The 25063-nt window shown below is 32.5% G+C and overlaps 2 protein-coding genes across 6 annotated transcripts in view; one reads left to right on the top strand and one right to left on the bottom strand.

Moving 5' to 3' along the window:
• Positions 1–21208, top strand: LOC110019527 (transcription initiation factor TFIID subunit 8-like). Of its 5 annotated transcripts, none has more exons than XM_020717222.1 (3): positions 1–268; positions 439–1658; positions 18968–21208. In XM_020717222.1, exon 2 carries the CDS (start codon positions 467–469, stop codon positions 1559–1561), a length of 1095 nt encoding a protein of 364 aa, XP_020572881.1. In that variant the 5' UTR covers positions 1–268; positions 439–466; the 3' UTR covers positions 1562–1658; positions 18968–21208. The 5 variants fall into 5 exon arrangements, with proteins under 5 accessions (XP_020572881.1, XP_020572878.1, XP_020572877.1 ...); XM_020717219.1 differs by having other exon boundaries at positions 1–1658; positions 18968–20039; positions 20589–21208; XM_020717218.1 differs by having other exon boundaries at positions 1–1658; positions 18968–20102; positions 20359–21208.
• Positions 21209–21282: 74 nt separating this feature from the next.
• Positions 21283–25063, bottom strand: part of LOC110019526 (protein LONGIFOLIA 2-like) — a 16362-nt gene continuing 12581 nt past the window's right edge. Inside the window, exons 6-7 of the mRNA XM_020717217.1 lie at positions 22490–22634; positions 21283–22267 (exon numbers count right to left, since the gene is read on the bottom strand). Of these exons, the coding sequence (XP_020572876.1) occupies positions 21546–22267; positions 22490–22634 (867 nt within the window). The 3' untranslated portion in view covers positions 21283–21545. The remainder of the gene's footprint in view (positions 22268–22489; positions 22635–25063) is intronic.

Genomic DNA, 25063 nt, shown 5'->3' with positions numbered 1-25063 from the left:
GTTGTACCCGTGCTTCTCTCTCATTTACTTTCTTCTCGTTTCCCTACCGTTAGGGTTTTCGGGGACAATTTTTGAATGCTCCTTGAGCCTTATCTCTCCTGCTTGGCTTGTCTTTGCAGCTTCGTATGCTTCTTCGGATCGGCTAAACCCTAGTTTTTTTCTCGAGGTCAGGCTGTTGTCTCACTATGCGGCTTCTTCTTTGTTTCGCCGTTGAAGCTCGAACTTGCTTTGATCTGGGGACTGTACTGTGAGCGGTCCAACGTGAAGGGTAGATGCCAAACTAGCTCCCGGCTGTTTGTTCGAGTGTATTCTATTCCTCGTTTTCAATGCAATTGAAATCTAGGGTATCTATTTTCCACAGCTGGATGGGAATCTTATTCCAGATCCGGTGGGTTTGCTAGTCCAGAAGTCATTTTCTTTCTGTTTTCTGAAAAATAGGTTGTTCTGGACTGATGAAAGTTTGAACATGAGTGATGGAGGCAAGCAGGGCGGGGCAGACAATGAGAACAACTCGTCCAAGAAGACAAAGCTGAAGGGTGGTGATGAATTTGGTCGTGCTATTTCACGGATTGCGGTAGCCCAGATTTGTGAATCGACTGGGTTCCAGAGTTCTCAGCGCTCGGCGCTTGAAGCTTTTGTGGATATTACAATTAGGTATATCTGTAGTTTAGGTAAAGCAGCACGTTACTATGCTGACATATCTGGGAGGACGGAGTGCAACGTGCTTGATTTAATACAAGGTTTGGAAGATATTGTTGGCTTGGCCCAGGGATTTACTGGCGGTTCAGATGACAGCAGGTGTTTGGTTGGTTCTGGGATTGTTCGGGATATTTATCAGTTCGTGAGCAGTGCAGATGAAGTTCCTTTTCCTCGGGCAATTCCAAGATTCCCAGTTGTTCAACCCTTGAAGAATACACCTAGCTTTGCTCAGCTTGGGAAGACCCCTGCCTCGAAGCATGTGCCTGACTGGCTTCCAGCATTTCCTGAGCTTCATACTTACGTGCACACCCCAGTTTGGAATGAGAGAACCACTGATCGCCGGACAGACAAACTTGAGCAAACAAAGCAGAGGAGAAGGGCAGAGACTTCCTTGCTTTCTTTGCAGCAGCGAATTGCTTGCACTGGTGAAGTTGGGTTTGTTCCTTCAGGCAATAGCAGTGATTCCAAGGGGAAACAAGTTGCAGAAAGTAACCCATTTCTTGTACCTCCTTTGCCTTATGACTCGAAGCAGGTTTCGGCTGTTGCCATACCGAAGTGTGATGTCACAAAGAAGAGCTTTTCGGTGCTTGAGACTTTTGCCCCAGCTATTGAGGCAGCTAAGGCTGGTGCCCCGGAATGCAGGGCCATTGAAAGAAGATCATTGCCTGGTAAAAGGGCACCTGTGCATTTTAGGATAGGAGTTGATAAGAAATCGATATTGGCGCCATTGTCTTCAGGTGTTTTAGGTAGCAAATCTGATGATTGGTTTTTAAGGGACGATCAGAAAGATGATAAGAAGCGTAGAGCTGAGATGATACTTAAAGAAGCTATGGAGAACCCACAGGAGCTCATTCAGTTGTAACAAAATAATTGTCTGCTTTTGTGGGGTTTCTTCTCACATGCAGATGGACACAATTTTCAGTGCTTCCCTTTCGGATCATATATTTTGGAAATTTGAGGTGTGTAGAGTTTTTTTTTTTCCTTGAGTAGCAGTCTTGATTAAATAAATTTTGTTTAGTTTTTGATTCAATGGGTTATGCTTCTTCTTCTCATTTTTTTGTTGTATTCCAACGCGGCTGAAGAGAATTTTTTGAGTAAAACGGATCTGTATATGTTTATGTTTTCTCTTGTCTGTTTCACACCAATAGTTTTTGCTTTTTTGTTAACTCATATTGCATTTAGGACAAATTCTTATTAGTAATTTTCCTGTTCAGATTTCTAATTTTTGGATGAATATAATCTGTGACAATGTATTGTCCTTAATGCTGCCATTTATTCACAATTTCTTTGTGTATAGCATGGGGACTTTTAATGGCTGTAGTTGAAGTCCATGACTTGCCTTTGACTTGTAAAGTTCAATTATGCTCTATGTTGGGTGATGGATCGTGAATCAATTTCTTTCAATAAAAACTTTTGAGCTAGTTTGTTATGGTCAACCGTTGGCATCTTTACACTAATATATCTTGTTAAACTATCTAATATGTTTAAACTGGTGACTCGTACGTGCCATGATGAATTTATCCCTTGTGAATCTTATAGCTTATTTATCTCTTTTGAGCTATCCACATCAAATATATCTAACCCTAAATTCATAACCCTCTTGGGAAAACAAATGCTATTCTTTACCCCAAAATATTTAGAAAGATTGCTCCAACCCGTCTTTGAATAAAATTGTAAATGGCTAACCATAGGGATCCGAACCATTAGAGCCACTTGCCTCTCACTCAACCTAGTCATTATTGGCTATAATACCGTAGGTAGGAAGAGTGGATTGAGAGGGGGCCAAATATGGGCTTAATATGCTAGTGCACAATTACAGCCTTGAAGGCAATATACCTCGACAATAGCAAACACAATAAAAGATTGAAATCAACTCTTGAAATAAGTTCAAAAAATTCTGATTGCTTTTTAACTTATGTTGTACTCAAACGAGAAAAGTTCAGATATTATAAGTGATTATAAATAGTAAGAGTAAACAATAAAATAGTTTTAATAATAAAGTCCATATCTTCAGCACAATGAAGATGCTAAAATATTTAGGAAAAAACAGTAAAAAAAAAGGAAGAAGAAATTATAATGTTTTAAAGCCTTTTCTCGTGGTGATGATTCATCATCAAATAACTTCATTGTATTTGCTAGAAGAAACGTTTTACAATGAAGATGCTAAAATATTTAGGAAAAAACAGTAAAAAAAAAAGGAAGAAGAAATTATAATGTTTTAAAGTCTTTTCTCGTGGTGATGATTCATCATCAAATAACTTCATTGTATTTGCTAGAAGAAACGTTTTACAATGGGTGAATCTGACTCAAATTCAGCGTGACTCTCTTATTTATCATGTAAATGATGATGCATCGGGGCTCTTATAGAATAATAAAAAAATGCATGATTTAATATGTAAAAACAATGTAATATGCCATCAAGTCATCAGGTTGGAGTAACGTTACATTGTGTGGATGAAAAGTGTTATGCTTAAAGATGATTCTTAGTATGATGATGTTTATGATCATTTGTATATTAAACTCTTTGCCATGTATTTCCCTTCTAACATATAAATATGTAGCTATATCAGGTATAGGCATGCATATTCAAAGATGGCTTGTCAAATATTTATGCATATGTATGATCAATTACTCTTAAGGCACATTGAAATCGAGAAAGTAAGTACAGACCTATGAAAATTCAATGATTTTCAATACATGTTGCTTTGTGGGCTTATTGTCTTGATCAGCTGGGAAGAGTGGATTAAGAGGAGACCAAATATGGGCTTAATACACTAGTGATCAGTCACACAATGAGTCTAGAAGGCAATACCCCTTGGCAATAGTGAATGCAATAAAAGGGCGACCTCAACTCTTGAATTAAGTTTCAAAAATCAGGACAACTTTAAACTTATTTTGCACTCATATGAAAAGAGTACATATATTATAAGTTAATAAAAGTAGTAAGAGTACATTAAAAAAAAAAAAAACCAAACCAATAAAGTTCATATCACTTGGTACCCCAAAGATGCAAAAATATTTGATAGAAAAAATAATAAAAAGTGAAATCTTCTTGTTTAAAAGTATGCTCTTGTGGCGATGATTCATCAAGTAACTTAGTTGAACTTGCCATGAGAAAAGTTTTTCGGTGTGTGTGTTTGACTCAAATTCAACAAGAAATTCTTATTTATAGTATAGGTGACGATATACGGAGGCATATAACATGGCCAATAAAAGATGCATGATTTAATATGCAATAACAATGTAATGTATTGTTAAGTTATCAAGTTGGAATAATGTCACATTGTATGAATGAAAAGTGTTATGCTCAAGGATGATTTTTTGTATGGTGATGCTTATGATAATTTGTATATTAAACTATATGCTATGCATTTCCCTTCTAACATATAAATATGCATGCATGTAACTATATCAAGTATATGCATATCCAAAGCTGGATTGGCTTGTTAGATATTTATGGATATTTACAGTTAATTGCATTAAGACACCTTCAAATAAAAAAAGTACAACATTTTTCAATGATTTTCAATAAATGTTACTTTGTGGGCTCATTGTCTTGATTAGCTAATATTGCAAAGGGTTTTAATGACCCACACACTTCTAACATAGATAGACAATATTTATATATCATAAGTATGTATTTAACAAGTATTTTATAGTCAATACGACTAGTGCTATTTTAACCAAAATATAATTTACAAGAATAAACTTTTTTACATTCAATGAATGCACACATAATTTAGCTTGAGCTATTATTGATTCAATAAGATTTGAGATTTGAAGTCGTATTAGAGCATATTTTGGATTGTGAAGTTTGGTGGCTTTGTTATCGGTCTATTTCCTCTGTCATGATACTTAAGAAGACTCAATTAAAATGATAAATGAAATAATGTAGAGATGAAAGTTTATAAAAGAGAAATTAGGAACTGTGGTGTTTTGCCCTAGTGAGGAGGCATAAGCCTCCACAAAGAAAAAAATCATAAAATTTAAAATATTTCATAAATATGATACAAAACATTAATATGTTGTTTTAGCTTATTTTCATAAATACAAATCATAAATTTTAATTTTAAATATTGATATAGAATATAAGTTTGAAATATGATTCAAGGCAAATATTCACATAATATTTAAATATTCCATGAAGCTCAAAATCCATAGTGGACTCATGCATACTTTCACTATCTTCAAAATAATTATTATATTTAATATCATTTGATTCTATCACTTGCAACTGTAAAATATTCTTCATTAAGTACATTTTTCTTTTTACTATCAATTAATTTGAAATCCAATATAATTTATAACAAAAGAATAAAATAATAACATAATCAAATAATCATAATTATATTATATTTTGACCTTTTTGATGCATTATATCAGGTATATTGAATATATTATATATTAGTAATTTAATATAATGTATTTTTTTGTATGCTTTGATCGAGGAACAAATTCAAACATCTCGAGGTGTACATCTCATATGAGAAAGGCGCAAACTTAACTTGTGACAAGAAGGCTTAACCTTGAGGTATTTTTATGTGCCTCAGTTCGAGGCGCAAGCCTCTAATACCTTTTTAAACAACGGTAGAGTTGCAGTAAGAGAAGATCATAAAGTACTTGTAGTTATTTCAAAACTAAAGTATGAACTTAGATATCAAATTCTTTTAAGGGGTAGTTATAAATCTGGTAAGTAATTTGAACTAGAAACTATAGGTTAAACTATATGCCTTCCGTTTTCATTTAGCAAAAACTCAAGCCTAGCTCCCCCGTAGCCTCAAATGCCTTTTTAAACAACGGTAGAGTTGTAGTAAGAGAAGATCATGAAGTACTTGTAGTTATTTCAAAATTAAAGTATGAACTTAGATATCAAATTCTCTTAAAGGGTAGTTATAATAACTTTGGTAAGTAATTTGAACTAGAAACTATAGGTTAAACTATATGCCTTCCGTTTTCATTTAGCAAAAACTCAAGCCTAGCTCCCCCGTAGCCTCAAATGCCTTTTTAAACAACGGTAGAGTTGTAGTAAGAGAAGATCATGAAGTACTTGTAGTTATTTCAAAATTAAAGTATGAACTTAGATATCAAATTCTCTTAAAGGGTAGTTATAATAACTTTGGTAAGTAATTTGAACTAGAAACTATAGGTTAAACTCTATGAATTCCGTATTAATTTTACGCAAAAAACTCAAGCCTAGCTCGCCCCTAGCCCCTTCACACAAATCATTTGAAGTTGCCTTAATGAACACAGAAACTGGAAACTGCATGCATCTGATTGTTAATGTTTACGATTTAAGGGAGACTTAAGTGTAAGATCATCAACATTTTCTCACTTGTGCTTTTCTCATCTGACACCCTTGTGATGATCCTTCTTCATTGTCTTCTTTTTCTGCTTTTTACTCGTTGCCTCCAACCCCCTTTTTTTTGATCAAAAGCGGGTGATTGAGAATCTTGTTCATCTTTTTTCTTCTTTCTTGGTTGAGGGTCTTGAATAACTAAGCATTTCTCCTTATCTTCCTTGTTGGCTAAGAGGTAACCATTAATTTTCCTTTTATTTTTTTGTCTTCTTCTTTATTTTTATGGCAAATCTACCGTCTTTTTCACGTAGACTGAATTGAGAAGATTTGATATTTTGTTTGTAGCAAATTAATTTTTGGTACTAGTTTTTGTTTAGGTTAAAGTAAGTTAAAGTAAATTAAATATTTGAACTTCAAGATTTGGGATGAGTAAACTTATTTTGACTTCTAAAAGACACAAATAAAATTATTTTTATGAATAAGCTATAAAATTTCAAAATTTGGGAAGTTCTTGAAGAAACAAATTCTATGTGAGATAAAATAACAAACACTATTAAACAAGTGACAAAAGATTTACTTGAAGAATCAAAAGGAAAAATTCCTATAGATAACATTAGTTGGTAATAATGTACAGTAAAAGATAAAATATAATAAGTTATGCTATAAAAATTGATTTAAATGTAAAAATTTAGAGAACTAGAAAAATTATAACATAGCTGGAAGGGAGTCTAAGGGAACAATCTGTAACGCTAAAAATTCTTCTTTTAGTGATCTTTGTAATAGATTAGATTTTAAATAAGGTTATATATATATAAACTAGCTTAACAAAGAGAAATTAAAAGTAAAGATTTAACTCAAATAAAGTGTATTAAAATGAAAATGAAAGAGTGCTTTTCTTAGAAAATGATATTCAACATAAGTGGGTGAGTTTTTTTGATAAACGTTTCAATAAAATTTTTGACAATACGACCGACCTTAGTGATCTTAATATTGTTAAAAATATGAAATATTTTATTTTTACCATTCTATAAGTAAAAAAAAAGTTGAGGAGACTTTAAAGTAAACTAAGAGTGGAAATTCTGTAAGACCTGATGCTATCCCAGTTGAAGTATGGAAATATGTAGGAGATTTGAGAGTTTTTTTGGCTTGTTAAACTCTCAGTTGAAGTATGGAAATATTTAGGAGATTTGAGAGTTTCTTGGCTTACTAAACTCTTTAATATTATTTTAAAAACTTGTTAAACTCTTTAATATTATTTTATAAATCTAAAAGATGCCTGGGGAGTGGAGGATGAGTATTTTAGTCACAATTTTTAAGAATAAAGGGGATGCACAAGAGTGTGCAAATTATAGAGGAATTAAGTTGATGTGGCATAGTTTAAAATTATGGGAGAGGGTAGTATCAAGGAAGGTTAAGACATATTACACAGGTTTCTCATAATCAGTTTGAATTTATGTCAGAGTGTATACTATGGAAGCTATACATTTATTGAGATATTTGATGTAGAAGTAAAAAGAGAATAAGGACGATTGACCAAATGTTTTCAAGAGATCCATTGGAATTCTATAGAAGAAAGGAGGATTCACATATGATTTTTATTGATTTTGAAAAAGCTTACGGTGATGTTTCAAGAGATATCCTTTGGAGAGTTTTATAAAAGAAATGTGTTGATATGGTTTTTTTTCAAGTCATTAAAGATATGTATACTAGAGTTGTTACTTGTGTTCGAACAGATGGAGGATTGACCAAATATTTTCCATTGACCAAATATTTTCCTATTTTTTCCTATTTTAATTGGATAATATCAGGGATCGACTTTAGGCCCATATCTTTTTGCTCTAGTTATGGATGCTCTTATTGGACATTTACAATAGGATGTACCTTGGTGTATGCTTTTTGCTGATGATATCCTTTTTGTGGATAAAACTAGAGAAAAAACTCGAGAAAAACTTGAATTATGGAGGTCTTCATTGGAGTCTAAAGGCCTTCGTTTGAGTAGAACTATAAATGAATACATGGAATGTCATTTTAGTAGTAGTAGCTCGAGCGACAAAGTTGTAACTATGAGTGATCAAAGTATTAAAAGGTGTGACCGCTTTAGATATCTCAAGGATTTTGTTCAAAGTGATGGTGATACAGATGGGGATGTTATTATTAGAATTTAAGTTGGTTGGTTGAAGTGGAGGAATGCTTCGGGCCTATTGTGTGATAGAAAAGTACCGCTTATACTGAAAGAAAAATATTATAAGATGGTGGTGAGACCTGTAATGCTCTATGGCGCTGAATGTTGGTTTTTAAAAGAGAAGCATAAAATTGAGTTAAGTGTTGTTGCGATAAGAATGCTTAGGTGGATGAGTGGCTTTACACTTAGAGACAAAATGCGAAATGAATATTTGCGATAGGGTTGGTGTAGCTCCAGTGGCGGGCAAAATTAAAGAGAGTCGTTTTTGATGGTTTGGTCACATTAAACGTCGGTTGGATCTTAATTAGATTTGAATTTTATATCTCTTGCTTTAGTGTGAGTGCTTTTATTTGTTAAGGGATAAATGAATTTCTGCATGTCAAGTGCATCATCTTTGATAATTGAGCGTTTGATATATTGTTTTTAATTTTTATTTGCATAACGGTAATGGATTGAAAGTTCATAATGTGTAAGACCTTTGAGTTTTAATTGGTGGTTTTGGTTGGAGATTTCAATTTTATTTCTCTTACTTTGTTAAGGGATAAATGAATTCCTATTTTTTAAGTACATAATCTTTCATACTTGTACCATGCTCTTAGATATATGCAGCATGTAGGTCGTTAGTTCAATCTTTGTTATTTAGTTGTTTATTTGTTAATGATCATAAATATTATAATTTAAAGCTTATAACAGAGCTCAAAACTCAATTAAGGCTTGATATAAAGTTGGATTAAGGCTCAATATTGATAATTTTTAAAACTAATTAATATTTTTATCAACCATTATTTTTTATATATGTAAATCAATGTTTTAGTTTTGAATTTAAATTGATTTAAAAATAGAAGGTCTCGAAGTTGAATATAAAAATTAATTAACGTCAATAAATTTACTTTAAAATTGTTAGAAAATATATATTGTAGTTTCAATTTTAACTGTACTATTTAAACAATCGACTAAAAAATCTTTTAATTTTAATTATTTTGTCCTACATCACTGGGAAATTTAAGTTACTACTGTTTATATTACAATTTTAGTTCAAGTTGTTTAAGTTGGTAACTCATATGGGGTGGTGGGTACTTGTATGGTTTGGATGAAGCATGAACATAGATATAGAGATGCGGACATCACGCGGCACGAACATGATAACGCAACACTAGTACAAAAAAATAGGACACAATATATCATGAATATGCTTTTATTTTTTTAATTTATTGTTGTAAAAATATATTATTTTTACTAGTCCATGATAAAGTATAATATTTTAAAAAATAATAATGATAATATAAAACATACATGATTAATAATAAAAGTAACTAAACTTTTTAGCTAACAAATAATTAATTTTTTTTATTACTATTAGATTTTAAATGCCAAAAAAATTATAAAAAGTAAATGCTAATATCATCCTTAAAATAATCAAATTAAATATGACAACATGAGCATCATGAATTTGAGTTTATACAAGCTCTAGCATTGGTTTCAAAGATGTCTCTTTAGGTGAGAGATTAAATACTTTAAGTATTCATGTATTGTCCATTATATTTAATGTATCTCATTAGTAATGTATCTGCATGAATATCCCATAATTTAGTGTTATCTTTAGTATATTCTTGGCTCTAGATAGATTGAGATTAGTATATAAGCAAACATTAAATCAACTTGTTGTTAAGGAATGATCTTATCTTTCTTAGTTAAATTTATAATAAACTATGCACTTTAATTTTTTTCACAACATTAACATATTTGAGCTGAGAGTAAAGTTAAAACTGGTTGTCTTGGAGATCTAACTTCATAAATCTTCTGCCATGCTTTTCCATTCATAGTTCCTTTATAAGCTATGTAGTTACGATCAGTTAAAAACATCTCAAGGATAGATGTAAGTAGCATTGATTATAAGAATGTAGTTAATAGATTGTATTAGTAATTATGAAAGGATGTAAACCAAAATTAATGAGATTTAAATTTATGTTGGATTAAGAGAGCGAGCCAAGTAATAAATATTAGTGTTTTTGTTTCATTTTTGTATAAAAATGTCATATATATAGTTATAGATGGTGGAGTTCTTATTATCTCAATTTTTCTAAATCATCACATTCAGATTCTCTATCATAGAATTTCACGTTTTATACATCGGATGAAGATTATACTTTTTTTGTATTAGCTATTTTCAGCATGTCATATATTACTATATTAGTTCTATAAAAAAAATAAGATAATATATCTTATTTCACCATGGGTTTTTAAGTTTCTTTTGTCTTATACTTTGCTTTTGTATTATCTTTATCATACATGCACCACCTTTCCTTGTTTGTATTTTTTATTTTATTGTTTCTTAATTGTCTAAATATGACAATTGTTGATGTATATTGAGATGTTAAGAAAGACAGAGGTAGACCTAGGTTGAATTGGGCATATTGTATAAAAAATGATCTTAATCTATTATAATTAAATGAAAAATATGACAATAAATAGGACGCAATTGAGAAAATTTTTTTTTGTAGCCGACCCCACTTAGTGGCATAAATGTTTTGTTGTTGTTGTTGATGATGCTGATTGAGTTTTTGTTATAGCTAACATTTGTAACCTTATAAATTCATTGAAAATTGACAATCTGATTTAATTATTTAGGGTGATCTTTATAAAGTTAGCATCACTTGGAATATCAGTTACTTGATTACATTCCTCATAAGTAATCTTATGACCCTTTATGTTTTTTGGAGCAATATTTTTTTTTTCTACTAGGAGCCAAAAAAAAAAAAAAGGGAGATTATTGAGTATTGATTGGTGTTCCTAATTCATTGTCATTTAACATGCACTCATTTTTCTAATCGTTTCTTTAAATTAATTGACAATGTATTTCTTATCTTTATATGCTCATTAACAGTTGATGTCCATATAGGTGTAAATTTTATGACACTTATGAAATTATCGAAAACCTTTTTTGGTGTATCAATTTAACTATCACTGACAATGATAATTTCTTTCTCATTTAAAATCTTTTTTATTGGTTTTATCATTCTTTAAATATTCACTCTTTTTTTTTAATGCATAGCTAACATTTTTAACTTTATAAATTCATTGAAAACTGACAATCTCGTTTAATGGTTTATGGTGATCTTTATAAAGTTAGCATCTCTTGCAATATCAGTAACTTGATTACATCCCTCGTAAGTAATCTTATGTCCCTTTATGTTTTTTGGAGCACAATTTTTTTTTTCTACTAGGAGCAAAAAAAAAAAGGTGAGATTATTGAGTATTAATTGGTGTTCCTGATTCATTGTCACTTAATATGTACTTGTTTTTATAATCGTTTCTTTAATTTAATTAACAATATATTTCTTATTTTTATGTGCTCATTGACAATTGATGTCCATATAGGTGTAAATTTTATGAAACTTATGAAATTATCGAAAAACTTTTTGGTGTATCAATTTAACTATCACTGATAATGATAATTTCTTTCTCATTTAAAATCTTTTTTATAGGTTTCATCATTCTTTAAATATTCACTCTTTTTTTTTAAAGCATAGCTAACATTTTTAACTTTATAAATTCATTGAAAATTGACAATCTCGTTTAATGGTTTATGGTGATCTTTATAAAGTTAGCATCCCTTGCAATATCAGTAACTTGATTACATCCCTTGTAAGTAATCTTATGACCATGTTTTTTGGCACAATTCTTTTTTTTAAACAGAAGCTTCGATAAGCAAACAATACTAGGAGCAAAATAAAAAGGGTGAGATTATTGAGTATTAATTGGTGTTCTTGATTCGTCGTCATTTAATTTGTACTCTTTTTTGTAATCATTTCTTTAATGTAATTGGCAATGTTTTTCTTATCTTTGTATGCTCATTGACAACTGATGTCCTTTATAAATTTTATGACACTTATGAAATTATCTAAAAACCTTTTTGGTGTATCAATTTAACAGTCGAAAAACCTTTTTGGTGTATCAAGTTAACAATCACTGACAATGATAATTTCTTTCTCATTTAAAATCTTTTTTATAGGTTTCATCATTCTTTAAATATTTACTCTTTCCTTTTAAAACATAGCTGACACTAAAAATAATAAAGAGTTTTTGTCAAATGAAGATGGTTATTAATTAAGTTATATAAATAATCTTTTTCCTGCAAATGATTTTTAGCTTGCAAATTAAATGCTCTTTCAATTGCATCAAAGCTCGAAGCTACCCTTAAATAAATGTTCACTTGCGTGAGCTATAATGTTTGTTGGAGTCATTTTGCTAATAAGCAAAGGGAGCCTTTTAAAATGCGAGTTTTTTTTATTGTTATGCTTCAACATCTAGTTTTGCACTTTTTAAAACAATGTCGATGTTTTAGGACATAATGAAATGGTCGCCTAAGTTGTTAGGGCAAAGAGTTATGTCTTTAGAATAGATTACTTGAATTTTCCTTAAAAAATGACATTGAAATTATACATTGATTTTCGTTATGGATTTGTCTCAGCTTCATGTTTCAGAAAGTTATTATTCTGAAACAAGAATTTTTTTTAATAATTTGTAAGTTAAAAGTTTACCCATCTTAAGATGACTTGATAAGAACATTGTTTACAAAAATTTAGTGCTAAATCGTGCACTACTTTCATAAGAACATTGTATCCATAAGCCACTAGAATAAAGCAAATGCTATAATTGATTTTTCCCTAAACTTGTAGTAGGAAAATATTGAACTTATGAGTGAAGTAGAAAGGAGATGGACTTGATTTTATTGTTAGGTCAAGAGAGCACAACATTGACTTCAAAGGGCATGGTTTTGTGCTTGATGATGGCTTCGATGGTCACAACACGATGACTTTTGTTGGAAAGGATAACGAGAGGGAGATTGACTGGAGACTTCTTGGAACATTTCCATTTGCGAATTTGACTTTGGTTGTGAGCTTGCAATTAAAGGTCTTTAGCTTACAGAGATGTGAGAGGGGTGATCAAGCTTTTTGTCTTTGACTTTGTTTTCGACAAGCGTAATCACAAATAGTTAGGGCTAGGGCAAAGGAGATGGTCACACCACGATGACTTTGTCAAAGAAGTTGGTTAATGAAACTAATATTATAATAAAATCTTGGAATATGAATACTCTCAAGGGTAAATTAATGGAACTAATTTATATTATGATTCATAGGAAAATGAATATTATATGCATTCAAGAAACTAAATGAGTTTGAGAAAAAAACTAAATCGATTGATAGCTTACGATTTAAGCTTTGGTATTCAGGTAGAAGCTGTACTAGAAATGATGTAGTTGTAATTATGGAAAAGGGTTTGAAAGGAAATTTTGTATAAATTAATCAAATTTAAGATAAAATTATAATTTTAAAGATTGTTATTGATATTAAGATTTTTAATGTTATAAGTGACTGTGCTCCTCAAGTAAGTTTAGTTATATGTTGAAAATAAAATTTCTGGAATGAACCATACAAATTAATACAAATGATACCTGTTGAAGAAATAATTTTTATTGGAGTAGATTTAAATGGACATGTTGGTGGAGTGGTAGAATATTTTAGAAATAATTATACCAACTATGGTTTTGAAGTGATTAATGAACAAGGTAGAACCATATTATATTTGTTTTTAACATATGATTTTTTATTGATAATGCTTTTTATAAGAAAAAACATGAGCATATTATTACGTATAAGAATGGATTTAATAAAACACAAATTAATTATTTATTTACGAGAAAAAGAGATTTTCGAGAATGTTAAGATTGTCGGGTAAAGGATGTAAAAATTGTGAAAATTTTAAGTACTTAACATCGATTATTACTTCTAAATCTTAAAATAAGTTGGAAAGTAAAGACTACAATGAAACATTGTCATAGATTTAGATGGGGGTACCTAAAAATCTTGAATCAAATTATTTTTGTGAGTACTTCAAGATTTCAAAATTTGCGATGCTCATGTAGAAGCTAAATCTATGTGGGATAAAGTAACAAATCCTATTAAACAAATTGTAAAAGAATGTACTTGAAGAATTAAAATGATATTTTTTTATAAATAAAAATAATTTTTGATGAAATAATTATGTGCAAGAAAAGATAAAAATAAATTGTGTTACAAAAAATAATTTAAATGTAAAAACTTAGAGAATTAGAAAAAATATAAGGTGACCCGTAAGTAGTAAGAACAATTTGCGACGCTAAGAATTCTGCTTTTAGTGATCTTTATATTATATTACATACTAATGAAGGTGAAAAGTATGTGTATAAACTAGTCAAACAAAGAACAAAGTAAAGACTTGATTCAAGTAAAGTGTATTAAAGATGAAAATAAAACGTGCTTTTCCTAGAGAAGATATTCAACGTAGGTGGATGAACTATTTTGATAAAATTTTCAACAAGTTTTTGAAAATACGATTGACTTTAGTGATCTTAATTTCGTTAATAATAATAAAATTTTTTATTTTTACCATCGCATTAGTAAAAAGAAAGATGAGGCTTTAAAGAAAATCAAGAGTGAAAATTTAGTAGAACTTGATAATATCCCAATTTAAGTTTTCTTGGCCTACTAAAATATGTCTAAGAAGTGAAGGAAAAGTATTTTGGTCCTCATTTTTAAGAATAACGGTGACGCACAAGAGTGCAAATTATAGAGAAATTAAATTAATGTGTCATACTTTAAAGTAATGGGAGAGGATAATTCAACATAGGTTAATACGAGATGCTAAGATTTCTCATAATCAGTTTGGATTAATACAGCATAGGTTAATATGCGATGCTAAGATTTCTCATACCTTTTTATATGCTTTTCGCTGATGATATTATTCTTATGGATAAGACCAGAGAAAGAGTTAAGTAAAAACTTGAATTTTGGAGGTCTGCATTGGAATCTAAAGGCCTTTGTTTGAGTAGATCTAAAACTGAATATATGAAATGTAATTTTAGTAGTAGTAACTCTACTGACAGAGTTGTAACTATGGGTGATGTAATAATTAAAAGGTGTGAATATTTTAGATATCTTGGTCTATTGTTCAAAATGATGACGATATAGATAGGGATGTTATTAGTAGAATTAAAGTTGGTTGGTTGAAGTGGAGCAATGCATCGAGGCTATTGTGTGATGGAAAATTACCGCATAGACTTAAAAGAAAAAAAAAATTATAAGGTGGTGGTGAGGCCTGCAATTCTTTATGGTGCAAAAATGTTGGCCTTTAGAATAACGGTGACGCACAAGAGTGCAAATTATAGAGAAATTAAATTAACGTGTCATGACTTAAAGGCAATGCAAAATGAATCTATCCATGAAAGAGTGGGCATTGCTCCAATGCCACATAAGATTAGATAGGGCCTTCTTAGATGGTTTGGCCACATTAAATATCTACCATATGATGATCTGGTTAGGAGAGTAGATGTTTTAGATTCAACTTATGTTAAGACAGGCAAAGGCGAAACCAGGCAAAGACGAAACTAAAAAGATTTGGGCACATTGTATAATAAATGATCTTAATCTATTAGAATTAAATGAAAATATGACACTTGAAAGAAAATATGACACTCAATAGGACACAGTGTAGAAAAAAGATTTATGTAGCCGACCCCACTTAGTGGGATAAAGAATTGTTGTTGTTGTGTTGTATAGTTTTAAGGCTCGTGCGCCTCTTGTGTGCTTTGCAATTTTGAGGCTCACGAGACCTGCTGTGTCTTGTGCATGTTTTGATCGTGTTCCGTGTTGTCATGAAAGTGTTCACACTAAAAAAGTTTGACACAATTTTTGAAATATCATGCATATGTTAGGGTGTATTAGTCATGTTTATGTCCAACACACATTTGACACAGACATTATAGCCATATGTAAGCATCAAAGCTTCGTAGTTTTGATGTATTATCGTAGGTGGATATTCCAAAATGGTATTTTAGTCTTGTTTTTAAAGCTCATTAAATTAAAATTATTTTTTATGCTCAACAATCTCAACTTGATTAGGCCAATTTAAATTCCACATGAGCTGCTCATTTATGATTTAAAAATAGTTACTCATTTAAAGTTCAATAATCATAAAATGAATTAAGCTTGTGCTAAAGCTTAATTCAAACTCAAACAAGCATGAATTGAGCTAGAGCTGAGTTTGAGCCGGGCTCAAACATATTTTTTGGTAAACAAGTTCGTGTTTGAACAATTTTTGACTAAGCTTGACTCAACTTTGTTTGTTTGCAGCGCTACAAATATTAATGGTCATGTTGATTATAAGAAAGCTGTTCAATATGAGTTTATGCTATATATAAATTGTTCTCCTGTGTGCAACGATGTGTAGGTCGGTGGAATCCGTTTTGACTAGTTGGGCCGATGGGGCTATCATAGAGGAACAATTTTATTGGAAACTATTGGATTTTTATGAGCTGGTGTTTATCGTCGTTGTTTTAAGGTGTCTTGATAAAATTGATCTTGGATTTGTAAATGGATATATTATTCAATGATAAAATATTTTTGAGTTATTTGTGGATATGTATGATTATAATATCATATTGGTTTCATATGGATATAGTAGTATAAAAATGCATTGTTAACAGTTTATTGTACAGATGGTCATGGTCCTCACCATAATATAAATCATATTGAACATGTCACTCTCTATCATGTAATGCGAATGATAATTTGGTGACACTTAATATATTGCTATTATTTAGTAGATTGTGCTTTTTATCTTGTGCATGGCATGTTTCCCTATATTTTGTTTTTTATGCTTTAATAAGAGTCCGCATCGACATTGCCATCTCATAAACTCAGCAACTAAAAACAAGGAAGCCCACAATGGGGTAGTCCGTCAGAAGTGCCGCTATGTAGCCGTAATAAGAAGGGTATTGATTGAGATTGCGAAATGATTCAAGTGAACCGACCCTGATGAGTGTTCGATATGGCTTCCTGATTCTTTGCCACTTAGGAAGAAAAAGCACAGGTTTGAGTGTGCAAGCGGGATATGAAGCATGCGAGCAGTTTGGGCAAGGGCAAACTACCTATTAATGCAGTACAGCAGTAGAGATGGAGTAGGTTGCCTAGAATTTTATGTTGGCGAGGTAAGAGACCTCACAAACATAGGAGAGAGTTGTAATCGAGCCTTTAATTGTTCCTGAATGGATATTTTCCGTTACACGGGTAAACTTTTGGCCTGCTATCTTTACGTGTTTTTTCCATTTGTATGTTATTAATTTACTGCATTTACATTGCAGAGTGGACTATTTAATATTCAACTTTTTTATGATTCTAGTTAGGTATCAGAAATTATAATGGTAAAGTAACGCTGCAGCCCAACTTCTAGTCGGGGCTGTTCAAGATATGCTGTGTGATGCTTTTTAGTCAATATTTGTTGGTGAGGTTGTTTCTTAAGTTAAAAGTTGGGCGGTTGAAGTTTCTTCACTATTTGGGTCGTTTGCTTGATTAATTTCATATGCTTTTATTTTTTATCATCTATCAAATGTACGTTGGGATGTTGTGTTATTTGATTCCATTGATAATTCCTTAAACCAATAATTGGTGGATTTGATCATCATTTTGCTGGATTCGCTTCCCTCAACCAGGGCATAACAATTTGTCACTTCTTCTCTTTGGCATGGCAAGGCTTACTTTTGAATGGCACACTAATTTGCCTATTTGTGCCTTCCATAACATTCTCTTAGAGGATGATTTTGTATAAAATTTTGCTAGTGTGTATCATCAAGTTACATAATGATTTAATGATGGCTGTGTGATGCTAGTTAGACAATATTTGTTGGTGAGGTTGATTCAAGTTTAAACTTAGGCGGTTGAATTTTCTTCACTATTTGGGTCGTTTGCTTGATTTGAATGTATTGAACAGTATATGTGTTTATTTTTTATCATCTATCAAATGTATGTCGGGATGTTGTGGTGTTATGAGATTTCATTGATAATTACCTAAACCTTTAATTACTTGATTTGATCTTAATTTTGTTGGATTTGATGGCCTCGACCTGGTAGGTTGTTGAGCCAATTCTATCCAAGTTGATAGGGAGTATACTTTAAAACCTTTCATTTTTATGAATTGAAGAAGTGCTTCGAGGTTATGGAGTATACATTTTAATGTTTTTTTGAAGTGCTACTAGGTCGTGGATTATTAAGTATGTGATGCCATTATCTCATAGTTGTATTTTACTGATGTGCTTATTTCTGTATAACTTTTTTTTTTTTCGATTGTTGTGATATCTGACTTATTTCTTATTTAAGCTGTTTGCTTTAGGGTTTGTCCAAAAAACTGATGAAAACCGTCGAGATATATTGATTTTGTTTGGAGATTTTAACTAAAATAATAAGTTATTCGAGAGTATACAATAATTATCTTTCATTTATCATTTAAATGTCAACTTTGTCTGCTATTGTTGCATCTCCCTTTGGTTTTTAAATATATATGCTTGAATATGTAAATTATTTATGGCCATTTCTGTTGTATATATTTAGGTACTATTTTAACCATTCGAGCATAGATTTTATACTTTGTCAACACCAAAAACCAAATTGGAACAGTTCATTTGGTTCGGTTTGGTTTAGTTACATATTTTTATAGTTTTACCAAAACGATCCATACCTTACATTTCTCCCTAAACTGATTTTTTCTGTGTCCTTTAATTTTATTTTCTTCAATGGTTGTTCTTTCAGGAAATCAAATTAGAAACTTCTGATGAGAATGCTTCAACATGATATGTAAAATGATATTTACCTATAAATCTAAATTAATCTTTTTTTAGATTTGTTTAACTGAAGCTCTTTTGCTTTTTTTTTTTTTTTTGAAGATATGTGCTCATATTCTTTACATGGTAATGACAGGTGTGGTCTGTTCTTGCATATATACAACGTTTGGTTTGGCTACGTCTTGGACTGACTTGATAACAAATGCATGATATGTTTAAATGCATATATTCTTGCAATTTGCATTATTTTTTCTTCTTAATGAGTGATTCAAGTTTGCCACCGATTACTTCTATATATCTCTGAGATTACAGATACTTGTGACATTTCATCGGCACATGCACGAACTGATAAATGTCCTGAAATTATTATTGTAATCTGTATGTCAGCATTATTTTGGATGGTGAATTATGTTGATCTGTACTAGCATTGATGATTTAAGCCATCTTGGAATTTGTAATTATTTGCATTTGAATGCAGAAGATGACCCTCTATGTGCTGCACAATTCTGAGAAATTTCATTTTTTAGTGGCTCGTACTGAATCTCATTGATCATTCTGCACCTTTAATGACGCATGTTCTTTGGGCAGTGATTTATTATTACAAATTGTATCTTGGGAATTTATGACATTGGGTGTGGCTCCTTTACACAGCATATTGAATGTGAACTGGCAGCTGGGAAAAGTGGACAAAAAGCTTGACCATCTTTTCTGGTTTGTTTGTTTCTATGAAGAGCAAGGTGTAAGCGTCACGCATATCAGAGCCATGAGTTCAAAGATCATTTTTGTCACCTGGTTTAATCAGAATCATTTTTGCAATGTTAATAAACAACAGTTTAGCTTTAAAGCTCTCTAACAAGGGAAGGCTGTATTTTTCATCCATTGCATGGATGCAAGGATCATTTTCTTCATCAATGTTAATTCTGATAATATACTTGTGTAAATTTTTTTAGCTGTTTCTAGCTCTCACATTTTTTGGGCAGTGCTGTAGGATCTATTCATAGCAACCAAACGCATTGTAATAATTGAGAGGCTCTTTGATGCGACTTCCGAGTTGGTTCCGGTGATACCTGGGTGGAGACTCTGGCATGCTTACTTTTTTTTTGTTATCTTACAACACTTAGCAGCATTCTTAAGCTTGAAACTCAGGCTTATGCTGATTGCAGAGTCACTTAATCATTAGGAGCTTTTACTGTGCTGTAAACAAAATGGTATGTTGAAATTAAGTTCTCCTAATATCATGTTCAATACATGAAACAGCTAAGATTGGTAAGGTATCTACAAATGTGATTCTGTTGTTGCAACAGTTTATTTGAAATCAGTGCAGATTCATGTGAATTAAATGATTTCGAGTTCGGCTGAATGACAACATGATAATGAATTAACTAATTCATAGGCTAATGCATATTTGGTCTCACAAAATGTCAATTTTTATTCTCCTATTGTAAGATCATCAGTGCTTATCATGTATTTTAACTATCTCCTTATCTTTTTTTTTGCTGCAGAATTTATAGGCATGAGATTGGTAAGGTATCTACAAATGTGATTCTGTTGTTGCAACAGTTTATTTGAAATCAGTGCAGATTCATGTGAATTAAATGATTTCGAGTTCGGCTGAATGACAACATGATAATGAATTAACTAATTGATAGGCTAATGCACATTTGGTCTCAGAAAATGTCAATTTTTATTCTCCTATTGCATGATCATCAGTGCTTATCATGTATTTTAGCTATCTCCTTATCTTTTTTTTGCTGCAGAATTTATAGGCATGAGATCTGAAAGCTGGGCAACTCATCCCTTGGTTTTGGCTCGACATGCCCATTTCTATAAGGCTGCAGCAAGCCATGCCATTGATTGTTTCTATTTAATATTTTGTTCTCATGCACCTCCAAAAGGCAGTATATTTTTTTCAGCGGCGCTGATTTTTGTTCTCATGTCCTTTCTGCCTGTTGTGTTTTATTTTCTATCAATGTGGATCCAGCATGTTCTTTACTGCGTACTCTCTATTTGCTAGTTGTTTATTCTTAGTATAAAATTTAAAATGTATGGTTGGACCTTACTGGCTGTAATGGAGGTGATGTGCTTTATTGTATAACTTGTCTATTTTTTCCTACTTGATGAGGTGTCTGGACCATTTTATTTTACTTTTCAAGGGTTTAAGCTTAAGGCCTGATGTTCTTGGTTAAACTTATTGGCAGAGTTGACGTTTGATGTTTATTTTCTAATTTTTGATTAGAGGTAAAACTTTAGTGTCCCTAGAAAGAGACTGAAAATGCAACTTTAAAAACTGATTAACTTGAAGAGCCATTCATCATCAGCAACATAAAGCCTTATTTAACACATTTAAGGTTATTATATGTTCATTTAAACATTGCATATGCATACTTTAAAAATATCAAAATTTGACATTGATAAATTTAAGTTTTTTGAGATTTATGATAGACGCTCAGATTCTTCATTGTTGTTTCATTTCTACATTTGCATATGCATGCTTGAAAAATATCAAACTTTGACGTTGGTACAGTAGAGTGCTTCATATTTATGATAGACGCATGGGTACTTGAGTGTTGCTTCATGCAGGTAGTTTTACTTTTTAAATTTATTTGTAGTTTTAAGAAACAATTAGCGTGGGAATTCACTGAAGTGGTTCCGTATTAGCTGGAGTGCAACATCCATCCGGAGAAAGAAACAAGGGGAACAGATTGCATGCGAGATTACATTCCATCTTTTTCAAAAACTTGTCTTTTTCGTCTCTCTTTGGCATCCAGGGCAACTGCAGTGAGGCCATTTATTACCTCGTTCAACAGATCCTTAAATATCATCCTTTCAATCTCCACATCAAGCATTGGTAATTCACTCTTAAAGCTATCCCATCTTTGTAAATTCCAGATCAGATCTTTATGAATCATTGATTTATCATCCATGTTTCCATCTTTGCAGCTTCGAAGGCATTTGACTTCTGCGCAGAGTTCTTTATATCGATGCTTGATTTTGAAACTTCCGGAGTTGAGCATTTGTTCAAATGGACACCCAGAACTAGCGACATCTATTTCTTGAGCTAGAATCTGATTCATGGCATCTAAAGAAGGCTTTTGATGCAGCTTCTGTGGATTAGTATTCTGAACAAATTCAGATGGCTTGTAGCAGTTTTTTTGTTCGAGAATGGAAAGCAAGTCTGATTCTTTCTGCAGAAGGCCACGGAACTGGAATTTCTCAGCCATAATTATTCTATCATTATCTTGGTTTTCAGGAGCGAACATAGCATTGGCTATGTGAACTTCATTGAATGTTGTTCTTAGAACTCTGGAACCCTGAATGGCAGTATCCTTGCTTTCTGATATGGCAGAATCAGTTCTTGAGCTTTTAGTGAATGGAATGGTCGGAGGATAACACTCCATGGTGAAGTTACTAACTGAAGGTATATTCTGATACTCTGCTGAATGAAATGAAAACGTATTATGTGGGTAGATAATCTTGATGCCCATAAATCCTAACAGGTAATGATTCCAATCTATTTTGAACTGTGAGAATTAGTTTCTTGAAAATTAAATAATTAACAGAGAATTACCGCCATGGTACACATCAAAAGTAATTTTCTTATCACAGAATGAGTGGTTGTTTCAATTGCGTAAAAGAGAATTTCGGTTTGAAGGCTAACCTTTGAAGATTGTTGAGACTGATACGGGGGAATGAAGCAATCCATCCTGGTTTAGCAAGGCATCAAACTGAGAGTTGGGACATGACCTCCGAGAGGAAACTCGGTTGAACTCCTTAGTAGAAATATCTTTTAGTATCACCGGATGCTTCAAAATTAAAGGTAGATTGAGATTGAAAACAACAAGCAATAGTCCTTAAAAATTGTTAGTTGTATTTTGTTAAAAAATTGGGCCTGTTGGTTTGAATGGTTCAACAACGAATTGTTCCTCCGGCAAAGTTGGTCCAAAGTCTAAAAATGCTTTCACATGCAGTTGATCTGAATTGGTAGTTGGACCTATGAACCGGTCTGGTTTTAATGAACCTCTTTGTTCTACAATCTAGTTCTACAATCGATCAATTTGTTGCTTTTTGATTTTGACTAAAAATAAAATATTTTGATAAAGAATAGAAGAAATAATTAAAATATATGGATTTTCACATTCATAGAACTCAAAACATGATTTTATGTACGTCTCACCTAAACTCTTATATTTATGGACTAAGCATCTCAAACTCTTAAATAGGTGCATAAAATGCACTCCATCTTTCTCCACTATTTATGCCGTTGAGTATTCGTGCAAAAAGTCTGATGAAGCTAGTGGAACTCTGTTGGGGTTCTAAAATAGCTGGAAACGTGATATGATTCAAAACAAAAAACAACGAACAAATAACAAATAAATTACAATAGAGATTTGGGGAAACTCAAATGAGGGTTGATTTTACTTATAATAACAAAATAAAACCTGATACAACGTTTATCTAAGTCAAAACATAATACGAATCCTAATGAATTAACACTAATAAATACTCTAAAAAAATCATTGAAACTTTCCCCCACAAACTTCCTTTAATTTCCCTCCACTTGAACGTGATTAGCGGTTGTGGGGGCCTCACCCGAACTCTGAAATTGTCCTCATCACCTCCTAGGATTTCTGCCCCTGTAGATTGGGCCAGGCTGGTCGAAATCGGGCCTCTTTGGACCGACGACTTGTCTGGGTGGATTGTCCAATTGTAGGCTCTCTCACTTACAAAAGCAGACATCCTATACCCTGACACATCCGTTTCTACCACAAATGGTCTAATAATGTCGAGAAGTGCTATTACCAAAATTCTTGTCATGACACATCCGTTTTGAAGGCCTATGTTGTTGCTTCCTCCCCACTTGAAACTATCTTTCCATGCTATGGTGCCGGTCAAGAATTTTTGGTAGTATGCTGTGAGACCTATGAACCCTTTCAACTCCTTCAAACTCTTTGGTGAAGGCTAGTTCACCATACCCTCGATCTTGGATTGGTTTGCTACTACCCGCCTTGGTCACCACATGTCATGGGTACTCCACCTGTATTTGTGCAAATAAATATTTCTTCAAGTTGGCGTACAACTGATGCTCTCTTAATATCTCTAAGATCATCCTCAAGTGCCCCACATACTCTTTCTCTGTGAGATTGTGGATTAGAATATCGTGGAAGAAGATCATGATGAATTTTTAAGGCTATTGAATTCAATTCATGAGAGACTGAAACATGGCAGAAGTGTTGGTGTGACCAAACAACATTACCAAGAATCAATACTGTTCATCATGTGTCCTGAAAGCTATCATGTACACTTCAACTGGATTCATCCTGATTGGGTGGTATCTCAACTTTTGATCATTCTTCAAGAAATTGATTGCCCCATAAAGCCCATCCCCATCCCCATCCCCATCCCCATCCCCATCCCCATCCCATGCCCATCTTAATCCCAAAGCTCCCCCCTATCTATCAGCTCCAAACCTAGCTGATGCACAATCCAATTTGAATTGAAATTATGTGTGGCTCCACTATCCATCAACACCACAATCAGTTACTCCCGAATTGGTCCTCTCATCTTTATAGTGTGATTCAGAGTAAATCCCGCTACCGAATTGAGGGACACATTCGTTACATCCACGTGCAAATGCTCTTCTTTCTCCACTATTTTTTCCTACGAGTCCTCTCCGTCTCTTCCCCTTCACAAACTAAAAGGACCTGAAGCGCATGCTCCTTACAATGATGGACTGGGGTATATTTTTTATCACATTGGAATCATAATTCTTTCGATCTCTTATCTTGCACCTCCGCCTTATCGAGACGCTTGAAATTGCCTTAGGGACGGTCTCCATATTCCGCTCCCTTGGCGCCTCTTTCTAAAATGACACTGTTTGGGCCCCTTCGATGTGATGGTTGTCGAGGCACTCTTTTAGAACCCTCTGACGACATTGCCTTTGCTAATATTCTTCATCTGTTTCTTATTTTCCACAATCTGGGCGAGTTACATGATACTTATCAGTCCCCGTTGTCTCACTGGTTGGAGGGCTGCTCGAATGTCGGGTTTCAGGCCTTTCAAGAAGTTTCTCTTCAGTCCTGCTGCAGAAATACCTCTTAGCTACCCCGACTTAGCTTGAAGCTCTCTGTAACATGTGACAGACCCTTCCGAATGAAGTATAAAATTACTTGTGTAGGTCTCATTCCTTAATGTCGGGCTTCAAGTCTTTCAGGAAGTTCACCTCCATTCCTGC

The sequence above is a fragment of the Phalaenopsis equestris genome, unplaced genomic scaffold (assembly GCF_001263595.1).
Source record: "Phalaenopsis equestris unplaced genomic scaffold, ASM126359v1 Scaffold000061, whole genome shotgun sequence".
In the NCBI taxonomy this organism is placed as follows: domain Eukaryota; kingdom Viridiplantae; phylum Streptophyta; class Magnoliopsida; order Asparagales; family Orchidaceae; genus Phalaenopsis; species Phalaenopsis equestris.
The sequence above is the reverse complement of the archived record's forward strand: the minus strand, read 5'-3'. Positions and strand labels throughout refer to the sequence as shown.